This window comes from Pseudorca crassidens, chromosome 1, assembly GCF_039906515.1.
Source record: "Pseudorca crassidens isolate mPseCra1 chromosome 1, mPseCra1.hap1, whole genome shotgun sequence".
Taxonomy (NCBI): Eukaryota; Metazoa; Chordata; class Mammalia; order Artiodactyla; family Delphinidae; genus Pseudorca; species Pseudorca crassidens.
This window is the reverse complement of record NC_090296.1, coordinates 85800279-85819680: the sequence shown is the minus strand read 5'-3', so window position 1 is coordinate 85819680 and position 19402 is coordinate 85800279. Positions and strand designations below refer to the sequence as shown.

The 19402-nt window shown below is 46.9% G+C and overlaps 1 protein-coding gene across 1 annotated transcript in view; it reads left to right on the top strand.

Moving 5' to 3' along the window:
• Nucleotides 1–17403, top strand: part of PLA2G4E (phospholipase A2 group IVE) — a 45606-nt gene extending 28203 nt beyond the window's left edge. The window contains exons 14-20 of the mRNA XM_067744211.1: nucleotides 1251–1365; nucleotides 1920–2057; nucleotides 3498–3605; nucleotides 4152–4355; nucleotides 5594–5760; nucleotides 13149–13332; nucleotides 13757–17403. Of these exons, the coding sequence (XP_067600312.1) occupies nucleotides 1251–1365; nucleotides 1920–2057; nucleotides 3498–3605; nucleotides 4152–4355; nucleotides 5594–5760; nucleotides 13149–13332; nucleotides 13757–13995 (1155 nt within the window). The 3' untranslated portion in view covers nucleotides 13996–17403. The remainder of the gene's footprint in view (nucleotides 1–1250; nucleotides 1366–1919; nucleotides 2058–3497; nucleotides 3606–4151; nucleotides 4356–5593; nucleotides 5761–13148; nucleotides 13333–13756) is intronic.
• Nucleotides 17404–19402: the final 1999 nt, after the last annotated feature.

The following is a 19402-nucleotide window of genomic DNA, read 5'->3' as shown; positions in this document are numbered from 1 at the left end:
AAACCTGCCCTTTCTGATAACCCACTGTCTGTCTACTCTGTCCACATGATGGAGCAGGGCAGGCAGAGGCTGAGGGTGTTGGCTTTTGGATTCAGGCAGGACAGGATTTGAATTCTGGCTCTGCTCTGTGCTATTCCTTAAATGGGAATTTCATCAACCGTTTCGTCAACAGTTAATATTTCTTAGAGTAGTTAGTGCTCCATGTGGTGAGGAGGAAAGCTCCAAGGCTTTTAACATTAGAGTCTGAGCATTGCCCAGGGTTTGGTGTAGGAAGGAGCCTAGGTTCCTGGGAAAGCAAGTCTAGGATTGATGGAAGGAGGCCTCTGCTCTTCCACTCTGGCCAAGGCAGGAGCTCCTTTGCCTCAGGCCCCCTTGACAATGAGTGTGGATTGGGCTGTTCCCCGAGTCTGCAACTTCCTCTCCTTCCATGACGGTCATTGCTGTGGTGCCCATATCTCTGGGCCCAGTTCTGACAGGCATCCTGTTGGCCTTGCAAGGGAGGCCTAAGAGTTGTTTGACCGACACATGTTTACCATCCCACACAGGTTCTGTGCCTTTACACACTCGCGCAACCATGGATGTCACCCACCAGGCAGCTGCTTGGCCTGGGGTCAGAGCCTGGTCCTCTAAAGCCTCCACTGGCCTTGTCTACACTGGCTGATTCACTTTGGGAGGTGGCCTGTGGTCCAGGCTGATCTGCAGGACTCCCGCTTTGATTACACCACTTAGTGCTCTGGGGGCTTAGAGGGAATTTGACTGCCATCCGGTGGCAAGTTTCCAAATCTTTTGTTTAAAAAGAAGAATCTTTTTTTTCCCCTCCCAAATGAATTTATGAGAGAGCCCAACATGCAAAGCAGATTTTTAAAAAAATGGAGCTGCTCTGGTTTGAGTCGGGTGGAAGGTGATGAGGATGAAGAGGGGGCAGTGGTGGCCTCCTCCACCCCCGGCCTTTTCATTCTCTGGTCCCTGAGACTCGAGGAGAACCCCAGGACTCTGAAGAACAGCTCTAAACTGCAGATCCAGTCCCACCCTGTCCATGTGTCTGGGGTGATGAACGGCCCAAGGATGAGTGAACATTTTCTGGGTACATTTTAAGCGTCGCTTTGACTGGTGTCAGGTGAGACCTCCAGAGCAGCCTGGTGGGCTCAGGAGCCTGGTGGGCTGCCAGAGGTCCAGACTATCCTCTTATTCTGCACTGCTTCCTGGCCGCTTGTCTGCTCCTTCTCCTTAACCATTATTTTTCCACACAGAGATATGAATGCAAACTGTCAGATCAGCGTGCTGCTTTGTGTCAGGGCCAGAACCCCCTGCCCATCTACCTCACCATCAATGTCAAGGATGATGTAAGCAACCAGGATTTCAGAGGTAACACTGGTGGCTAGCAATTTCCCCGGGGCGGGGTGGGTCCCTTCTCAGCAGGCAAAGGCACTCAGTACCCCAGCGCACACATCCCGCCACCATACCTTTGCCAGCCTCCACAGCAAGAATGTGCTGACAGCTGAAGAAATCCACTTGGCTACCCCCTTCTGCCCAGACGCGTGTAGCCGGTGGGCAGCAGGGGTCCTATGGCTCCCCTGAGCAGAGATTTGATGGGATAGAGGAAATAAAGGTCGTGAAGGGAGAGAGTCCTAGACATTTCTTAAGCTGCCAGGATGGAGGGACTCTAGAGACCTGCCCTGCTTCGGGGTCCGGTTTTGGTCCGGGTTTATGAGGCGCAAACGAGCCTGTGCAGCTTGCAACACTGAGTTTTGCCGGGCCAGCAGAAGCCGGTCACGGGCGCCCCCCTGTGCCCTGCGGGGGAACTGCGGCCTCCGCATCCCAGGCTTCTCGCGGCCGGGGAGGCGGCGCCAGCAAGGAGAAGGGTGGGCGGGGCCGCCCCGGCCTGAGACTGACACCCTGCCCTGCTGCTTCGTGTGCAGAGTGGTTCGAGTTCTCCCCCTACGAGGTGGGCCTGCAGAAGTATGGAGCCTTCGTTCCCACCGAGCTCTTCGGCTCCGAGTTCTTCATGGGGCGGCTGATGAGGAGGATCCCAGAGTCGCGGATATGCTACATGCTAGGTGACTCCTGGCTGGGGGAGGCCCCTGGGAAACCTGCCCCATGCGGAACAGGCTCCGCGTTTGATTAGAGGAATGACGAGGAGACACGGTCTGTTCCCCCAGGATCATGTGCCAGGTGCTGGTGCTGGTTTGGGTTATCCCTTGGGCATGTGACCCTCCTGGCATTTGTCAGCATACCCTCATTCCAGGAGAGGCTCCGGAGCCTCCCAGCCTCCCAGACTGCCCTGATCTCCCTGTGACCCTGTGGGCCTAGAAGGACCTGACAGGGGCTCCTGGGTCACTGGGGAACAAAGGGGACTCTCCCAATGTCCTGGTCTCCAGTCGTCTCCCTGGTGTCCATTCAGAACCAGACTGGGAGTTGCAGGCTGAGATGGAAGCTTCTGGAACTTCTACCCCCTTCTCCCCGGTTCCAGGAAGCAACATGCCTGTTTCCGGGGCTTGAACCAGCCCCTGGGATCCAAGGGGCCAGAGGGGACCTCAGGGTGAAGACAGAGTGTCTGGGGAAGCCTGGCCCAGCTCCCAACACTATGTTCCCTGGTCCTCCAGAAGCCAGGCCCACTGAGTGCAGGGGCCTGACTGTGATGTCCACTCGTAGAGTTCTCCCCTTCAGAGCCCAAAGTACATCTGTCAAAGGGCAACCGCAAAAAACGGACCCATTTTTACAGCCTCAACAACAGTTATGCCCTTATTTAAACTAGTTGTCTGCCTCCCCCTCCCTTCCATCTATCCCAAATCCAAGCCATCCCAGAAAGTCCCACTTAAGCTCCATTTCTTCTGGGAAGTCAGCCCCGAAGCCCCCAGCCCCCAGCAGCCTCTCCTTCCTCTGAACACCTGTGCTGTTGAGCATGTGGCTCAGAGATCTGTAGGTGAGACACTCGGACTTGAACTCTGGTTCCTCATTTATTAGCTGTGCAAAGTAGGCCAAATTACCTAACCTTCCTGAGCTTCAGTGTTCTCATCTGTAAACTGGGCTTAAGAGTAAAACCAACCTTATGGAGGATTCAAATGGGTCAATGTATGTGAAAGATTTCACATGAGTATTATTATTACTGTGTTGCATTTTTTAAATCATAATAAGAGATGGTGTTACATTTATTGAGTGCTCACCATGTGCCAGGCGCTGTCCTAAACTAGTGTGTTAACTGATGCAAGGGGTGATTTCTGGACTTGAACTTGAAGCCTGCACTTGTCAGCATTAAGTCTCTCCTGGGGCTGTGCCTTATATGCCTTCATACCCTCTTCCAGTTCCAAGAGGAGAGCGGAGAAGAGCTGAGTCACTTATGTCGAGCTGCACTGTGGGGAGAGGGAAATGAAAGCCCGTCCCACTCCCTGAGCAGCTTGACTTGGAGGGGGCATCGAGTCCAAGGCAGAATCAATCAGTATTTGGGTGGGCCTGGAGGCTCTTGGGCACAGCAGCTCACCGCTGGTCCTGCTCCCTAGGTCTGTGGAGCAGCATCTTCTCCCTGAACCTGCTCGATGCCTGGAATTTGTCCCACACCTCGGAGGAGTTTTTCCACAGGTGGACAAGGGAGAGAGTGCATGATATCGGTGGGTGACCCACTGGCTTCCCCTCCTGGTTGGGCGATGGCAGGGTGGGGAAGGTGGATCAGCAGCTGAGGAGCAGTCCACCTGCCACGTGTTTCAACCTCATCCCTATGGCCCATGGAAATAGGAGGGCAGCTGGGGGTCTTCCCTGCCTGGAAAGGAGGGTGATTGCACTTGGATACGCCTTTGCCAGCTCTGGCCTGGCCCGGGGGAGTGGATGCACCGTGTGGTAGGCTTGGAAGAGCTGCACGGTGCCCAGGAGAGCTGCAGAGGGTGGGGATCTATGAATGCAGTTAAAGGTCACCCTTCTGGACTCTCTGTTTTCTCTGGAACCCCTCCTTGCCTGTCACCCCACTCCTTCTCCTCTACCCTGCCCCTGTTCTATGTCTCTCCCCTGGGTCCTCCTGGCTCCGAGAACTAGACAAGGAAGGTGTGCACTGCACTTACAGGCTGACCCCTGGGTGCAGGGCAACCATGGGGTGCTTCACCTGGGCAATCTGGGGACTCCAGCTCTGTAACCTGTCCTCCATCCACCCCCCTCCCCTGCAGAAGATGAGCCACTCCTACCTGAAATCCCCAAATGTGATGCCAACATGCTGGACACCACGGTGGTGATGCCAGGGTCATGGCTGTCCAATACTTTCCGCAACATCCTCACCTCCCGGGCCTTTTTGTCTGAGTTCCACAACTTCCTGCTGGGGCTGCAGATGCACACCGACTACTACCAGAATGGCCAGTTCTCCACGTGGAAGGGTAACCTTACCTGCTGCCCCTTGAGGCCTACCTCTGTTTAGAGGAAGGGGAAGTGGATGTGGAGGGAGAAAGGATGAGAAAACTCCTCTGCCCATGTTCATTGGGCCCAAGTGGCAGACTCTCCCCATAGTGTATTCTACATCTGGTGAAGCCTTGAACAACAGGTGGAGTGGTGGTGTATTTAATTAATTGAATCTGTACAATGACTCTATACAGCATCTGTATAACAATCCCAGCAGGTAGAAGTTGACCCCATTTTACAGTTGGGGAAATATGGGCCCTGACTTTCTACAGTTATGTTCTGGGGACACCTTTTTTCTTTTTCTTCATTTTAAAAAAAATGTATTTATTTTATTTTATTTATTTTTGGCTGCGTCGGGTCTTCGTTGCTGTGCGCGAGTTTTCTCTAGTTGCGGCAAGTGAGGGCTACTCTTCGTTGCGGTGCGCGGGCCTCCTGTTGCAGTGGCTTCTCTCGCGGCAGAGCACGGGCTCTAGGCACGCGGGCTTCTGTAGTTATGGCGTGTGGGCTCAGTAGTTGTGGCGCACAGGTTTAGTTGCTCCGCGGCATGTGGGATCTTCCCGGACCAGGGCGCAAACCCGTGTCCCCTGCATTGGCAGGCGGATTCTTAACCACTGCACCACCAGGGAAGCCCCTGGGGACACGTTTTAATGTAAGTGCTGCCCCCGGAGTTGGGCAGGAACGGCCCAGCCCAGGCTCCTCCAAATGGTGAGTGGCAGAGCTGGCTCTTAAACTGTGGTCTTGCAGCTTCAACTCAAGACTTCGTCCCTACCCTGCTGAGGATCTAAATTTGACTTTCCACCATCTTTGGTATTTTACTTGGCCACAGCCTGCAATGGCTGCTTGAGCCTAGGCTAATGATCTTTGTCCTCACTATCTGGGGCAGAAAAGGCAGCTGGCTCTGGGCCCACGGTCTGCACTAATTTATAGGATAGTCTTAAGCCCCTGCTGCACCACAAATTATGGGGCTGAGCCTTAGTGGGCTTTCTGTGCATGTTCCATAAAAGACTTGCTAAACTCCCCAGATAATGCTGTTCTTCTTCAGCCTACCCAGGGGGACACTGGGACTCACCGGGTACGCTGGCCAAGGGGAGGGCTGGAGGCCAGGCTGAAGTGGATGAGCTCCGGGCAGGGCATCCCATCCCCCCCAGGTGCCTCTGACCATCTGCTGAGATCAGGGCGCCAAGGAGTGAGGATAACCACAAGCCTTGACTTTCAGACTCGGTGCTAGATGGCTTCCCAAACAAGCTGACAGCGTCCGTGAACCACTTGTGCCTGCTGGACACTGCATTCGTCATCAACTCCAGCTACCCGCCCGTCCTCAGGCCGGAGAGAAAAGCTGACCTCATCATCCACCTCAATTACTGTGCTGGGTCCCAGACAAAGGCAAGTTTGGCAAAGAAAGGCTCCCGCCCCACTCCCCACAGGCTCCTAGACTTAGCATCGGAGAAGCTCAAGCCACCATCCCTGATGGAGGTTACACCTCCAAACCTCAGAGGCGTAGCCCGCTGGCCCGCATGCAATGGGTTTACTAGATTCACTGAGCTAATTCCAATTTTATTCTTACATTTGAGCATTTCCCATATTTGGCAATTCTTTAGCTGCAAAATAAAAAAGAGTTTAAAAAATAACCTTAGGGCTTCCCTGGTGGCACAGTGGTGAAGACTCTGCCTGCCAATTCAGGGGACACGGGTTCGAGCCCTTGTCCGGGAACAACCCACATGCCGCGGAGCAACTAAGCCCATGCACTACAACTACCGAGCCCGTGCTCTAGAGGCCACGAGCCACAACTGCTGAGCCCGCAAGCCACAACTACTGAGCCCGCGTGCCACAACTACTGAAGCCCGTGTGCCTAGAGCCCGTGCTCTGTAACAAGAGAAGCCACTGAAGTGAGAAGCCCGCACATAGCAACGAAGACCCAATGCAGCCAAAAATAAATTAATTAATTAAAAAAAATAATAATAACCTTAATAGAACCCAGTCAATTGTAAAGTTTTGTACCACTTCAGGAGCTTGTAATGTCCTATGTTCAAAGTGATCACATGGTCTCCCCACTACCAGGAAGTATGAGCCTCCATGTAATTACACCAAAGAGTTAGGACCAGAGATTTTTATTTATTTTAATTTATTTCCTTTTGAAAAGTTCTGGATTTTCAAGGGAAAGAAACTGTTTTTTGGTCTACTTTATTTATTTTATTATTATTTTTTATACAGCAGGTTCTTATTAGTCATCAATTTTATACACATCAGTGTATACATGTCAATCCCAATCGCCCAATTCAGCACACTACCATCCCCAACCCCCTGGGGTTTTCCCCCATTGGTGTCCATAGGTTTGTTCTCTACATCTGTGTCTCAACTTCTCTCATGCAAACCGGTTCATCTGTACCATTTTTCTAGGTTCCACATACATGCATTAATATACGATATTTGTTTTTCTCTTTCTGACTTACTTCACTCTGTATGACAGTCTCTAGATCCATCCACGTCTCAACAAATGACTCAGTTTTGTTCCTTTTTATGGCTGAGTAATATTCCATTGTATGTATGTACCACATCTTCTTTATCCGTTCGTCTGTCAATGGGCATTTAGGTTGCTTCCATGACCTGGCTATTGTAAATAGTGCTGCAATGAACATTGGGGTGCATGTGTCTTTTTGAATTATGGTTTTCTCTGGGTATATGCCCAGTAGTGGGATTGCTGGGTCATATGGTAATTCTATTTTTAGTTTTTTAAAGAACCTCCATAATGTTCTCCATAGTGGCCATATCAATTTACATTCCCACCAACAGTGCAAGAGGGTTCCCTTTTCTCCACACCCTCTCCAGCATTTGTTGTTTGTAGATTTTCTGATGATGCCCATTCTAACTGGTGTGAGGCGATACCTCATTGTAGTTTTGATTTGCATTTCTCTAGTTATTAGTGATGTTGTTGAGCATCTTTTCATGTGCTTCTTGGCCATCTGTATGTCTTCTTTGGAGAAATGTCTATTTAGGTCTTCTGCCCATTTTTGGATTGGGTTGTTTGTTTCTTTAATATTGAGCTGCATTAGCTGTTTATATATTTTGGAGATTAATCCTTTGTCCATTGATTCGTTTGCAAATATTTTCTCCCATTCTGAGGGTTGTCTTTTCGTCTTGTTTATGGTTTCCTTTGCTGTGCAAAAGCTTTGAAGTTTCATTAGGTCCCATTTGTTTACTTTTGTTTTTATTTCCAGTACTCTAGGAGGTAGATCAAAAAAGATCTTGCTGTGATTTATGTCAAAGAGTGTTCTTCCTATGTTTTCCTCTAAGAGTTTTATAGTGTCCGGTCTTACATTTAGGTCTCGAATCCATTTTGAGTTTATTTTTGTGTATGGTGTTAGAGTGTTCTAATTTCATTCTTTTACATGTAGCTGTCCAGTTTTCCCAGCACCACTTATTGAAGAGACTGTCTTTTCTCCATTGTATATCTTTGTCTCCTTTGTCATAGATTAGTTGAACATAGGTGCATGGGTTTATCTCTGGGCTTCCTATCTTGTCCATTGATCTATGTTTCTGTTTTTGTGCCAGTACCATATTGTCTTGATTATTGTAGTTTTGTAGTATAGTCTGAAGTCCGGGAGTCTGATTCCTCCAGCTCCGTTTTTTCCCCTCCAGAGTGCTTTGGCTATTCGGGGTCTTTTGTGTCTCCATACAAATTTTAAGATGATTTGTTCTAGTTCTGTACAAAATGCCATTGCTAATTTGATAGGGATTGCATTGAATCTGTAGATTGCTTTGGGTAGTATAGTCATTTTCACAATATTGATTCTTCCAATCCAAGAACATGGTATATCTCTCCATCTGTTAGTATCATCTTTAATTTCTTTCATCAGTGTCTTATAGTTTTCTGCATACAGGTCTTTTGTCTCCCTAGGTAGGTTTATTCCTAGGTATTTTATTCTTTTTGTTGCAGTGGTAAATGAGAGTGTTTCCTTAATTTGTCTTCAGATTTTTCTTTAGTGTATAGGAATGCAAGAGATTTCTGTGCATTAATTTTGTATCCTGCAACTTTATCAAATTCATTGATTCGCTCTACTAGCTTTCTGGTGGCATTTTTAGGATTCTCTTTGTATAGTATCATGTCATCTGCAAACAGTGACAGTTTTACTTCTTCTTTTCCAATTTGTATTCCTTTTATTTCTTTTTCTTCTCTGATGCCATGGCTAGAACTTCCAAAACTATGTTGAATAATAGTGGTGAGAGTGGATACCCTTGTCTTATTCCTGATCTTAGAGAAAATGCTTTCAGTTTTTCACCATTGACAATGATGTTTGCTGTGGGTTTGTTGTATATGGCCTTTATTATGTTGAGGTAGGTTCTATGCCCACGTTCTGGAGAGTTTTTTCATAAATTGGTATTGAGTTTTGTCACAAGCTTTTTCTGCACCTATTGAGATGATCATACGGTTTTTATTCTTCAATTTGTTAATATGGTGTATAACATAGATTGATTTCCGTATATTGAAGAATCTTTACATCCCTGGGATAAATCCCACTGGATCGTGGTGTATGATCCTTTTAATGTGTTGTTGGATTCTGTTTGCTGGTATTTTGTTGAGGATTTTTGCATCTATATTCATCAGTGATATTGGTCTATAATTTTCTTTTTTTGTAGTATCTTTGTCTGGTTTTGGTATCAGGGTGATGGTGGCCTCATAGAATGAGTTTGGGAGTGTTCCTTCCTCTGCAATTTTTTGGAAGAGTTTGAGAAGGATGGGTGTTAGCTCTTCTCTAAATGTTTGATAGAATTCACCTGTGAAGCCACCTGGTCCTGAACTTTTGTTTGTTGGAAGATTTTTAATCACAGTTTCAATTTCATTACTTGTGATTGGTCTGTTCTTATTTTCTATTTCTTCCGGGTCCAGTATTGGAAGGTTATACCTTTCTAAGAATTTGCCCATTTCTTCCATGTTGTCCATTTTATTGGCATAGAGTTGCTTGTAGTAGTCTCTTAGGGTGCTTTGTATTTCTGCAGTGTCTGTTGTAACTTCTCCTTTTTCATTTCTAATTTTATTGATTTGAGTCCTCTCCCTATTTTTCTTGATGAGTCTGGCTAATGGTTTATCAATTTTGTTTATCTTCTCAAAGAACCAGCTTTTAGTTTTATTGATCTTTGCTATTGTTTTCTTTGTTTCTATTTCATTTATTTCTGCTCTGATCTTTATGATTTCTTTCCTTCTGCTAACTTTGGGTTTTGTTTGTTTTCTTTCTCTAGTTCCTTTAGGTGTAATGTTAGATGGTTTATTTGAGATTTTTCTTGTTTCTTGAGGTAGGCTTGTATAGCTATAAACTTCCCTCTTAGAACTCCTTTTGCTGCATCCCATAGGTTTTGGATCATCGTGTTTTCATTGTCATTTGTCTCTAGGTATTTTTTGATTTCCTCTTTGATTTCTTCAGTGATGTCTTGGTTATTTAGTAACGTATTGTTTAGCCTCCATGTGTTTGTGTTTTTTACGTTTTTTCCCCTGTAATTCATTTCTAATCTCATAGCATTGTGGTCAGAAAAGATGCTTGATATAATTTCAATTTTCTCAGATTTACTGAGGCTTGAGTTGTGACCCAAGATGTGATCTATCCTGGAGAATGTTCCATGAGCACTTGAGAAGAAAATGTAATCTGCTGTTTTTGGATGGAATGTCCTATAAATATCAATTAAGTCCATCTTGTTTAATGTATCATTTAAAGCTTGTGTTTCCTTATTTATTTTCATTTTGGATGATCTGTCCATTGGTGTAAGTGAGGTGTTAAAGTCCCCCACTAATATTGTGTTACTGTCGATTTCCTCTTTTATAGCTGTTAGCAGTTGCCTTATGTATTGAGGTGCTCCTATGTTGGGTGCATATATATTTATAATTGTTATATCTTCTTCTTGGATTGATCCCTTGATCATTATGTAGTGTCCTTCTTTGTCTCTTGTAACATTCTTTAAAGTCTATTTTATCTGATATGAGTATAGCTAATCCAGCTTTCTTTTGATTTCCATTTTCATGGAATATCTTTTTCCATCCCCTCACTTTCAGTCTGTATGTGTCCCTAGGTCTGAAGTGGGTCTCTTGTAGACAGCATATACATGGGTGTTGTTTTTGTATCCATTCAGCAAGCCTGTGTCTTTTGCTTGGAGCATTTAATCCATTCACGTTGAAGGTAATTATTGATATGTATGTCCCTATGACCATTTTCTTAATTGTTTTGGGTTTGTTTTTGTAGGTCCTTTTCTTCTCTTGTGTTTCCCACTTAGAGAAGTTCTTTTAGCATTTGTTGTAGAGCTGGTTTGGTGGTGCTGAATTCTCTTAGCTTTTGCTTGTCTGTAAATCTTTTGATTTCTCCATCAAATCTGAATGAGATCCTTGCTGAGTTGAGTAATCTTGGTTGTAGGTTCTTCCCTTTCATCACTTTAAGTATATCATGCCACTCCCTTCTGGCTTGTAGAGTTTCTGCTGAGAAATCAGCTGTTAACCTTATGGGAGTTCCCTTGTATGTTATTTGTTGTTTTTCCTTTGCTGCTTTCAATAATTTTTCTTTGTCTTTAATTTTTGCCAATTTGATTACTACGTGTCTCGGTGTGTTTCTCCTTGGGTTTATCCTGTATGGGACTCGCTGTGCTTCCTGGACTTCGGTGGCTACTTCCTTTCCCATGTTAGGGAAGTTTTTGACTATAATCTCTTCAAATATTTTCCCTGGTCCTTTCTCTCTGTCTTCTCCTCTGGGACCCCTATAATGCGAATGTTGTTGCGTTTAATGTTGTCCCAGAGGTCTCTTAGGTTGTCTTCATTTCTTTTCGTGCTTTTTTCTTTATTCTGTTCTGCAGCAGTGAATTCCACCATTGTCTTCCAGGTCGCTTTTCTGTTCTTCTGCCTCAGTTATTCTGCTATTGATTCCTTCTAGTGTAGTTTTCATTTCAGTTATTGTGTTGTTCATCTCTGTTTGTTTGTTCTTTAATTCTTCTAGGTCTTTGTTAAACATTTCTTGCACCTTCTTGATCTTTGCCTCCATTCTCTTTCCAAGGTCCTGGATCATCTTCACTATCATTATTCTGAATTCTTTTTCTGGAAGGTTGCCTATCTCCACTTCATTTAGTTGTTTTTCTGGGGTTTTATCTTGTTCCTTCATCTGGTACATAGCCCTCTGCCTTTTCATCTTGTCTATCTTTCTGTGAATGTGGTTTTTGTTCCACAGGCTGCAGGATTGTAATTCTTCTTGCTTCTGCTGTCTGCCTTCTGGTGGATGAGGCTATCTAAGGGACTTGTGTAAGTCTCCTGATGGGAGGGGCTGGTGGTGGGTAGAGCTGATGTTGCTTTGGTGGGCAGAGCTCAGTAAAACTTTAATCCGCTTGACTGTTGATGGGTGGGGCTGGGTTCCCTCCCTCTTGGTTGTTTGGCCTGAGGCAACCCAACACTGGAGCATACCTGGGCTCTTTGGTGGGGCTAAGGACAGACTCTGGGAGGGCTCATGCCAAGTATTACTTCCCAGAACTTCTGCTGCCAGTGTCCTTGTCCCCACGGTGAGCCACAGCCACCACCCCTCCCGCCTCTGCAGGAGACCCTCCAACACTAGCAGGTAGGTCTGGTTTAGTCTCCCCTGGGGTCACTGCTCCCTCCCCTGGGTCCTGATGCACACACTGCTTTGTGTGTGCCCTCCAAGAGTGGAGTCTCTGATCCCCCCAGCCCTGTGGAAGTCCTGCAATCAATTCCCACTAGGCTTCGAAGTCTGATTCTCTAGGAATTCCTCCTCCTGTTGCCAGATCCCCAGGTTGGGAAGCCTGATGTAGGGCTCAGAACCTTCACTCCAGTGGGTGGACTTCTGTGGTATAAGTGTTCTCCAGTCTGTGAGTCACCCACCCAGCAGTTAAGGGATTTGATTTTACTGTGATTGCACCCCTCCTACCGTCTCATTGTGGCTTCTCCTTTGTCTTTGGATGTCGGGTATCTTTTTTGGTGAGTTCCAGTGTCTTCCTGTCAATGATTGTCCAGCAGCTAGTTGTGATTCTGGTGTTCTCGCAAGAGGGAGTGAGAGCACGTCCTTCTACTCAGCCATCTTGGTTCCTCTCCCTGGTCTACTTTAATACAGTCCTATCCTGAGGCCAGGGAAAGGGGAGTATAGACAGATGACAAGGATGACACCACTGATAATGACCTAAGTTTGTAAACAAGGGACAACATGCTTTCCTACACATGATCTCCCTTGATCCTTACACCAGCTCTTTGAGGTAGATGGCACAACTGCTATTATTCCTATGTTATAGGTGAGGAAGGTGAGGCACAGAGAGGGTAAATGGCTTGCTTAAGATCGCACAGCTAGTGAGCTTAGAACGGGGAAGAACTAAGGGGATTCTGATACTCCAAGTCTGCTGCTTTTTCTGTTACATCCTGTTTATAAAGATGCCCTTTCAGAGTCCCTTCTGGCCCTGTCACGTTCCAAAGCCCATGAGTGTCCTGCAGGAGCCTGGCCAGCCATGGCTGTCACCCTCTTAGGGAGCCAGCCACATCTTCAGGTCTGTGGGTGAAGCATCATCAGAAGGGCTTCTGTCCAGTTTACTTGGGGAAGGAGCTTGCAGTTGGACACACACCAACCTACTGCCCCTGGCTCTTCATCCGGATCCAGGTTTGTCCTAAAAAGAGCACACATAGGCAGAGCAGTTGGAGACCTGAGTTGTTAGCTGGGGAAATCAGAAAGCTGGACCTAAGAATTCTGTGTTTCTTGCCCACCCTCACCCCTCCTGATACTCAAACATGTCCTCCTGTGATGTTCCAGCCCATGAAACAAACCTGCAAGTACTGCACCGAGCAGAACATCCCCTTCCCCAAATATGAGGTGCAGGACGAGGAGGATAACCTCAAGGAGTGCTACCTGATGGAGAGCTCCCAGGAGCCCGATGCCCCCACTGTGATTTTCTTCCCACTCATCAGCGACACCTTCCAAAAGTACAAGGCCCCAGGTAAGCCGCCGGGAGCTCAGGTCGCACCCCAACTGGTCTTGGACGGAGAGCTCCTGTTCTTAGACATGTGCAGTCTCCTGACAGCACTAATGGGAAAGCCTGGCATAGCTCCTGTCTGAGCCCAGCTTGGCTTCGGCGAGAAAGAACAGCCCCCCATGCCCCCGTGCGCCGGCGATGTCAAGCTCTACTCTTTCAGTCATTCACAGCCTGGCGCTGTGCGGTGCCAGGGAGGTCCTGAGATGGGCAAGCTATGTCCCTCGCCCTGGTGGGCTAGGAGGTGTGCGTGCGCATCTGCGTGTGTGAGTGTGCACATGGGCACGTTTTATTGTGGGTGTGCAGGGGTGGGCCTCAGGGAGAGGGGCAGAAACAAACCATTACAACCTCACGTGATAAGGGGCTACAGCAAGTCCTTCTGCTCCTCCAGGTGTGGAGCGAAGCCCCGAGGAGCTGGAGCAGGGCCAGGTTGACATCTATGGTCCCAAATCTCCCTACGCCACCAAGGAGCTGACGTACACAGAGGCCGCCTTCGACAAGCTGGTGAAGCTCTCCGAATATAACATCCTGAATAACAAGGACAAGCTCCTTCAGGCCTTGCGACTAGCAGTAGAGAAGAAGAAACGCCTGAAGAGCCAGTGTCCCCCTAAAGTCCCAGGACACCCGTAAAGAGTCCCCCCTAAAGTCCCAGGACAGTCCTGTGTCTGCTTCTAGCATCAGAGGTGCAGAACCCAGGGCTGACCGGCCCTCAGAGCCACCTCCGCTGCCTAGCAAGGGCTGCAGGCAGGCTGGCCTGGGCTTTCTATCAAAAAAATTAAAATTAAAAAAAAAAAGGTTGAAGGAGAAAGAGAAAGAGACAAAGGAAAATAACAAGGGGATGTAATGGGGCTTTATACCCACTGGAATTTTTTTTTAAACATCTTTATTGGAGTATAATTGCTTTACACTGTTGTGTTAGTTGCTGCTGTATAACAAAGTAAATCAGCTATATGTGTACATATATCCCCATATCCTCTCCCTCTTGCATCTCCCTCCCACCCTCCCTATCCCACCCCTCTAGGTGGTCACAAAGTACGGAGCTGATTTCCCTGTGCTATGCAGCTGCTACTCACTAGCTATCTATTTTACATTTGGTAGTGTATATATGTCCATGCCACTTTCTCACTTCGTCCCAGCTTCCCCTTCCCCCTCCCAGTGTCCTCAAGTCCATTCTCTATGTCTGGGTCTTTATTCCTGTCCTGCCCCTAGGTACATCAGAACCTTTTTTTTTTTTTTTTAGATTCCATATATATGTGTTAGCATACATGTATATTTTGTTTTTCTCTTCCTGACTTACTTCACTCTGTATGACGGACTCTAGGTCCATCCACCTCACTACAAATAGTTCAATTTCATTTCTTTTTATGGCTGAGTAATATTCCATTGTATATATCTGCCACATCTTCTTTATCCATTTGTCTGTTGATAGACACTTATGTTGCTTCTGTGTCCTGGCTATTGTACATCGTGCTACGATGAATATTGTGGTACGTGTCTCTTTGAATTATGGTTTTCTCAGGGTATATGCCCAGTAGTATACCCACTGGAATTTTTTTTAAACCTTCCCTGCAGGGAAGGGGATCCAAGAGCCACAGGCTCCCACACATGCCTGAAGTGTGGAGAATAATAGCATGGCCCAATTTTATTTATATAAGAGGCTGGTTCCCCAGAAACCTCGGATTCGGAGCTGGAACTCAAAGCCCTCCCCTCACTACTCCTCTCTGCTCAGGAAATGCACAAGAGGACCTGAGAAGCATTCTGGGTTCTCTGGGAAAATGCTTTTTAATTTTTTTTATTTCTGAAGGTGGTCTTTATTTTTTTTAATTTTTTAACATCTTTATTGGAGTATAATTGCTTTACAATGGTGTGTTAGTTTCTGCTTTATAACAAGGTGAATCAGCTATACATATACATATACATATATCTCCATATCTCCTCCCTCTTGCATCTCCCTCCCACCCTCCCTATCCCACTCCTCTAGGTGGTCACAAAGCACAGAGCTGATCTCCCTGTGCTATGCGGCTGCTTCCCACTAGCTGTCTGTTTTACATTTGGCATTTGGTAATGTATATATGTCCATGCTACTCTCTCACTTCGTCCCAGCTTACCCTTCCCCCTCCCCGTGTCCTCAAGTCCATTCTCTATGTCTGCATCTTTATTGCCATCCTGCCCATAGGTTCTTTGTAACCATTTTGTTGTTTTTTTTTTTTTAGATTCCATATATATGTGTTAGCATACGGTGTTTTTCTCTTTCTGACCTCAAATGCTTTTCTAAATTTAATGCAATTGTATTCTTGTGATTTTTATAGGCAATTGTATTTTGTGATTTTTATTTTTATGAATCAGCTTATTACTAGGAAGCATAATGCTTGAAGATCTAGATGGAGCACTAGAGACATCCTGGTCTCTTCAACAACAAACACAAACAGGTGATGGGGTTTCAGCAGCCCCTCTGCAACCACTTAAAGGCCGAGGACAAGTGATCCCTTTGATCCCCACTGGGCAGCCTCGACTGAGCATCCAGCTCCGGCGAAATGCCAGGCAAAGCCCAAGTCTGCAGCTCCAGTTCACCAAACAAGGATCTGGGATGCAGCTCTGGGACGTCTGGGCAGGTACCTGAGGCATCAGGTGAGTGATGCTGCCTGGTGCCACCACTCCACAGGGCCACCACTCGCTGACCAACCTGCTCCAGAGGCACTTCTCCAACCCTAACCCTCCTCTCTGGTTTCCAGATGGTATTACTTATTTCTAAGCGGCATTTCTCTGATTTATCATGTAAACACCATGGCCAGAACATCCCAACTCTTGAAGAGTCACCCTGAGATAACAAAACTGGAAAGGATCAACCCAGAAAGGACTAGGTTAACCCTGAGGGAAATGCTCATCTTTGGAGATGGTTTCCAGATGAATCTCTGGGAAAGCCCTGGGACACAGAAGCTCAAAGTATCCACATCTCCCATCAGGCTGGGAACTTAACTAAAGAAATGTGTAGGACTTCCCTGGTGGCGCAGTGGTTAAGAATCCGCCTGCCAATGCAGGGGACACAGGTTCGAGCCCTGGTCTGGGAAGATCCCACATGCGCGGAGCAACTAAGCCCATGCGCCACAACTGCTGAGCCCACGTGCCACAACTACTGAAGCCCACGTGCCTAGAGCCCCTGCTCCACAACAAGAGAAACCACCGCAATGAGAAGCGCACGCACCACAACGAAGAGTAGCCCCCCGCTCTCCACAGCTAGACAAAGCCCTTGCACAGCAGTGAAGACCCAATGCAGCCAAAAATAAATAAATAAATTTATTTTTTTAAAAAAGGAGAGAAATGTGTAACCTGAGCCATTGAGATGCCTGTGCTGATGGAAGGCGTGACCAGAAAGGCATGTGGTCTACATGAAGCCCAGCAAACCTGGAAGACGTGGCCCTCTCTCTGGGCCACCATGTTCCCTAAGCAGTCCTTTGGATGTTAGGAGATGTGTGGTGACAGGTGTCAAAAGTTTACCAAAATTGTCCTCTGATTTACATCCTTGCTACCCAAAGTGTGGTGGGGAACGAGTTAGAAATGCAGAATCTCAGGCCGCACCCCAGCCATACTGAATTCAGAATCTGCATTTTAAGGAGATTTTCACCTCCTCTCCACTGCCTTCAGGTGATGCTTATGCATATTAAAGTCTGAGAGGAGAGGGTTTATGGCATGCTCACTCATAAGCTGGAAAGCATGAATCCATCACTTCCCCTGAGCCACCGATAAACTGTGCTCCTGGACCTGCAAAGCTGGTCCCCACCCAAAGAATGCTGACTTGGGACCCCACCCTGCTCCAGCACCAGAGCAGCCAGCTGCCTCCACTTGGCCATCTTTTCTTTCCATCTGCAAGAAACAGGTTCTCCTAAAATGATCAGAGTGAGCCGCTGGGTAAGACCTGGGTGTTTATTGTAAGGTGAAGGCAGCCCTGCCTTGGATTCATCAAAGTATGTAAAACGAGGTTTATAAAATCATTGTATTTTTTGAGCACAGAATAAACTGGCCATGTGGGTAAATGCTGTTGACTCATCAGCCTTCATCATCTGGTGCTGCAAACCCTGCATAACTCCTGCCCTCATCCCTGCCTGGGCTTCCCACACGCACTGCCAGAGGTGTGAGAAGGCTGTTTTCGTCCCAGCCCTCCTCTCCTCCCGCAGGGGTTCCCCCTTTCTTGTGTGGTGGGGTGCCCCTCTGTTTTTGTGAAGCCGCGGCAGCGACTAGTGGAGCACCAGCCCTTGCTGACTTACGCTGTTTGAAGCTCAGATGGTTTTCACGAAGCACTGATTGATGGAGAGGAAAGAAGGGCGGCCAGCATCAGCCTAGCACCTACCTGATATACAGCAGTCTGTGAACAGCCTCTGCTTTCCAGGAACTTAGATTTGGGTTGGGGGGCAAAACATGAAAAGATTTGTATACAGACCCGAGAAGTTAAATAGTGACTTAGCTTCTAAAACAGTGCTGGCAGTGTCACAGAGCAGGGGATGAGTAAGGGCCACACAAGGGATAAGGACAAAGTGTCATCAGCTCCGAGAAGGGCAAGAGCATAGGGTCCTGGGGAGGACAGGGAGGCTCCCGCCTCAGGTTCCGTGCTCTCCGCCTATAACATGATTTAATAGAAAAATTAAATAAAACTCCTTTCTCCCCCAATGTCCCTCCCTCCCTGTCTCCCCTTTCCTTCCTGAGAGCAGGCAGCACACCACACTGCCACACAGCCCAGTCACCCTGCCCCACAGTGGATGTTTTCTGCCCTTATGTCTCCATGAAAACACTTCTCCCCGAGGTCACCAATGCCCTCCTAATTGCCAATACACTGAGCCAAATGGCACCAGCCCTTTACAGGCCTTATCTTACTTGCAGACCACTCCCTCCTTCCTGAAACCCTCCCTTCCCATGACTTCCTTGCCAACAGCAAGCAGTTCAATTCAGTTCCGCTTGCAAATATTTATTGCCTTCCCACTACGTGCCAGTCACTGCTCTAGGCACTGGGACAACAAAAAAAAAGGATGAACAATTGACCCCACACTTCAAGGAGCTTCCTTCTGGTCCCATGCAGGAGACCTCCATGGAAACAGAGGCTTGCAATACAAAGAGGAAGTTCCATATTAGCTGTGTACACAGGGGCACACGTTAGGGGCTGCCAACCCAGCCCTAGAGGGAAGGGGCCACATGTGCTTGGACATTTTCAAGCCTCTTCCCTGGCTTCACCTCCCCTCTCTCCTTTAACTGCTAGTATTCCTTGAGGCTCTTTGCTTAGCTCTCCCCCCTTCTCACTCTATACTCTCCTTAAGCAATCTCATCTACACCCAGGTCTTCTACTACTGCTTCTATTTTGAAAACTTGCAACCCTTTAGTTCTAGCCAAGGTAATGTCTTAAGTTCTTGATTCATGTATTCAAATTCTATATCAGTTAACATTGTTTTTGCTACATACTCAAAAAGGATCTAAAGAGGCTTAAACAAAACAGAAGAAGTTTATTTTTCTATTTCTTATCAGAGACCCAGGCTCCTTTCAGCTCTTGCTTCTGCCATCCTCAAGTTTTCCTTCTGGTCCAATATGGCTGTTGGAGCTCCACCCATCATGCCCACATTCCAGGCAGCAGGAAGGATAAAGGAGTCTCAGCATATTTCAGATAGCATAATGTTTTCGAGGTTCATTGAGATTGTGACCTAGGACAGAATTTCCTTCCTTTTTACGGCTGAGTAATATTTCATTGTATGTATACACACATATTTTGTTTATCCATTCATCCATCAATCGACACTTAGGTTGCTTCCACCTCTTGACTATTGTGAGTGGAGCTGCTATGAACATGAGTATGCAAATATGTCTTAGAGATCCTATCTTCAATTCTTTTGGATATATACCCCAAAATGGGATTGCTGGATAATATGGTACTTCTGTCTTTAATTGTCTGAGGAACTGCCATACTGTTTGCCATAGCGATTACATGGATTCACTTCTGTAATCTGCTTTTTTCCACTTAAAAATGTATTCTGAGCATTTTCTCAGGTCATTAATACTC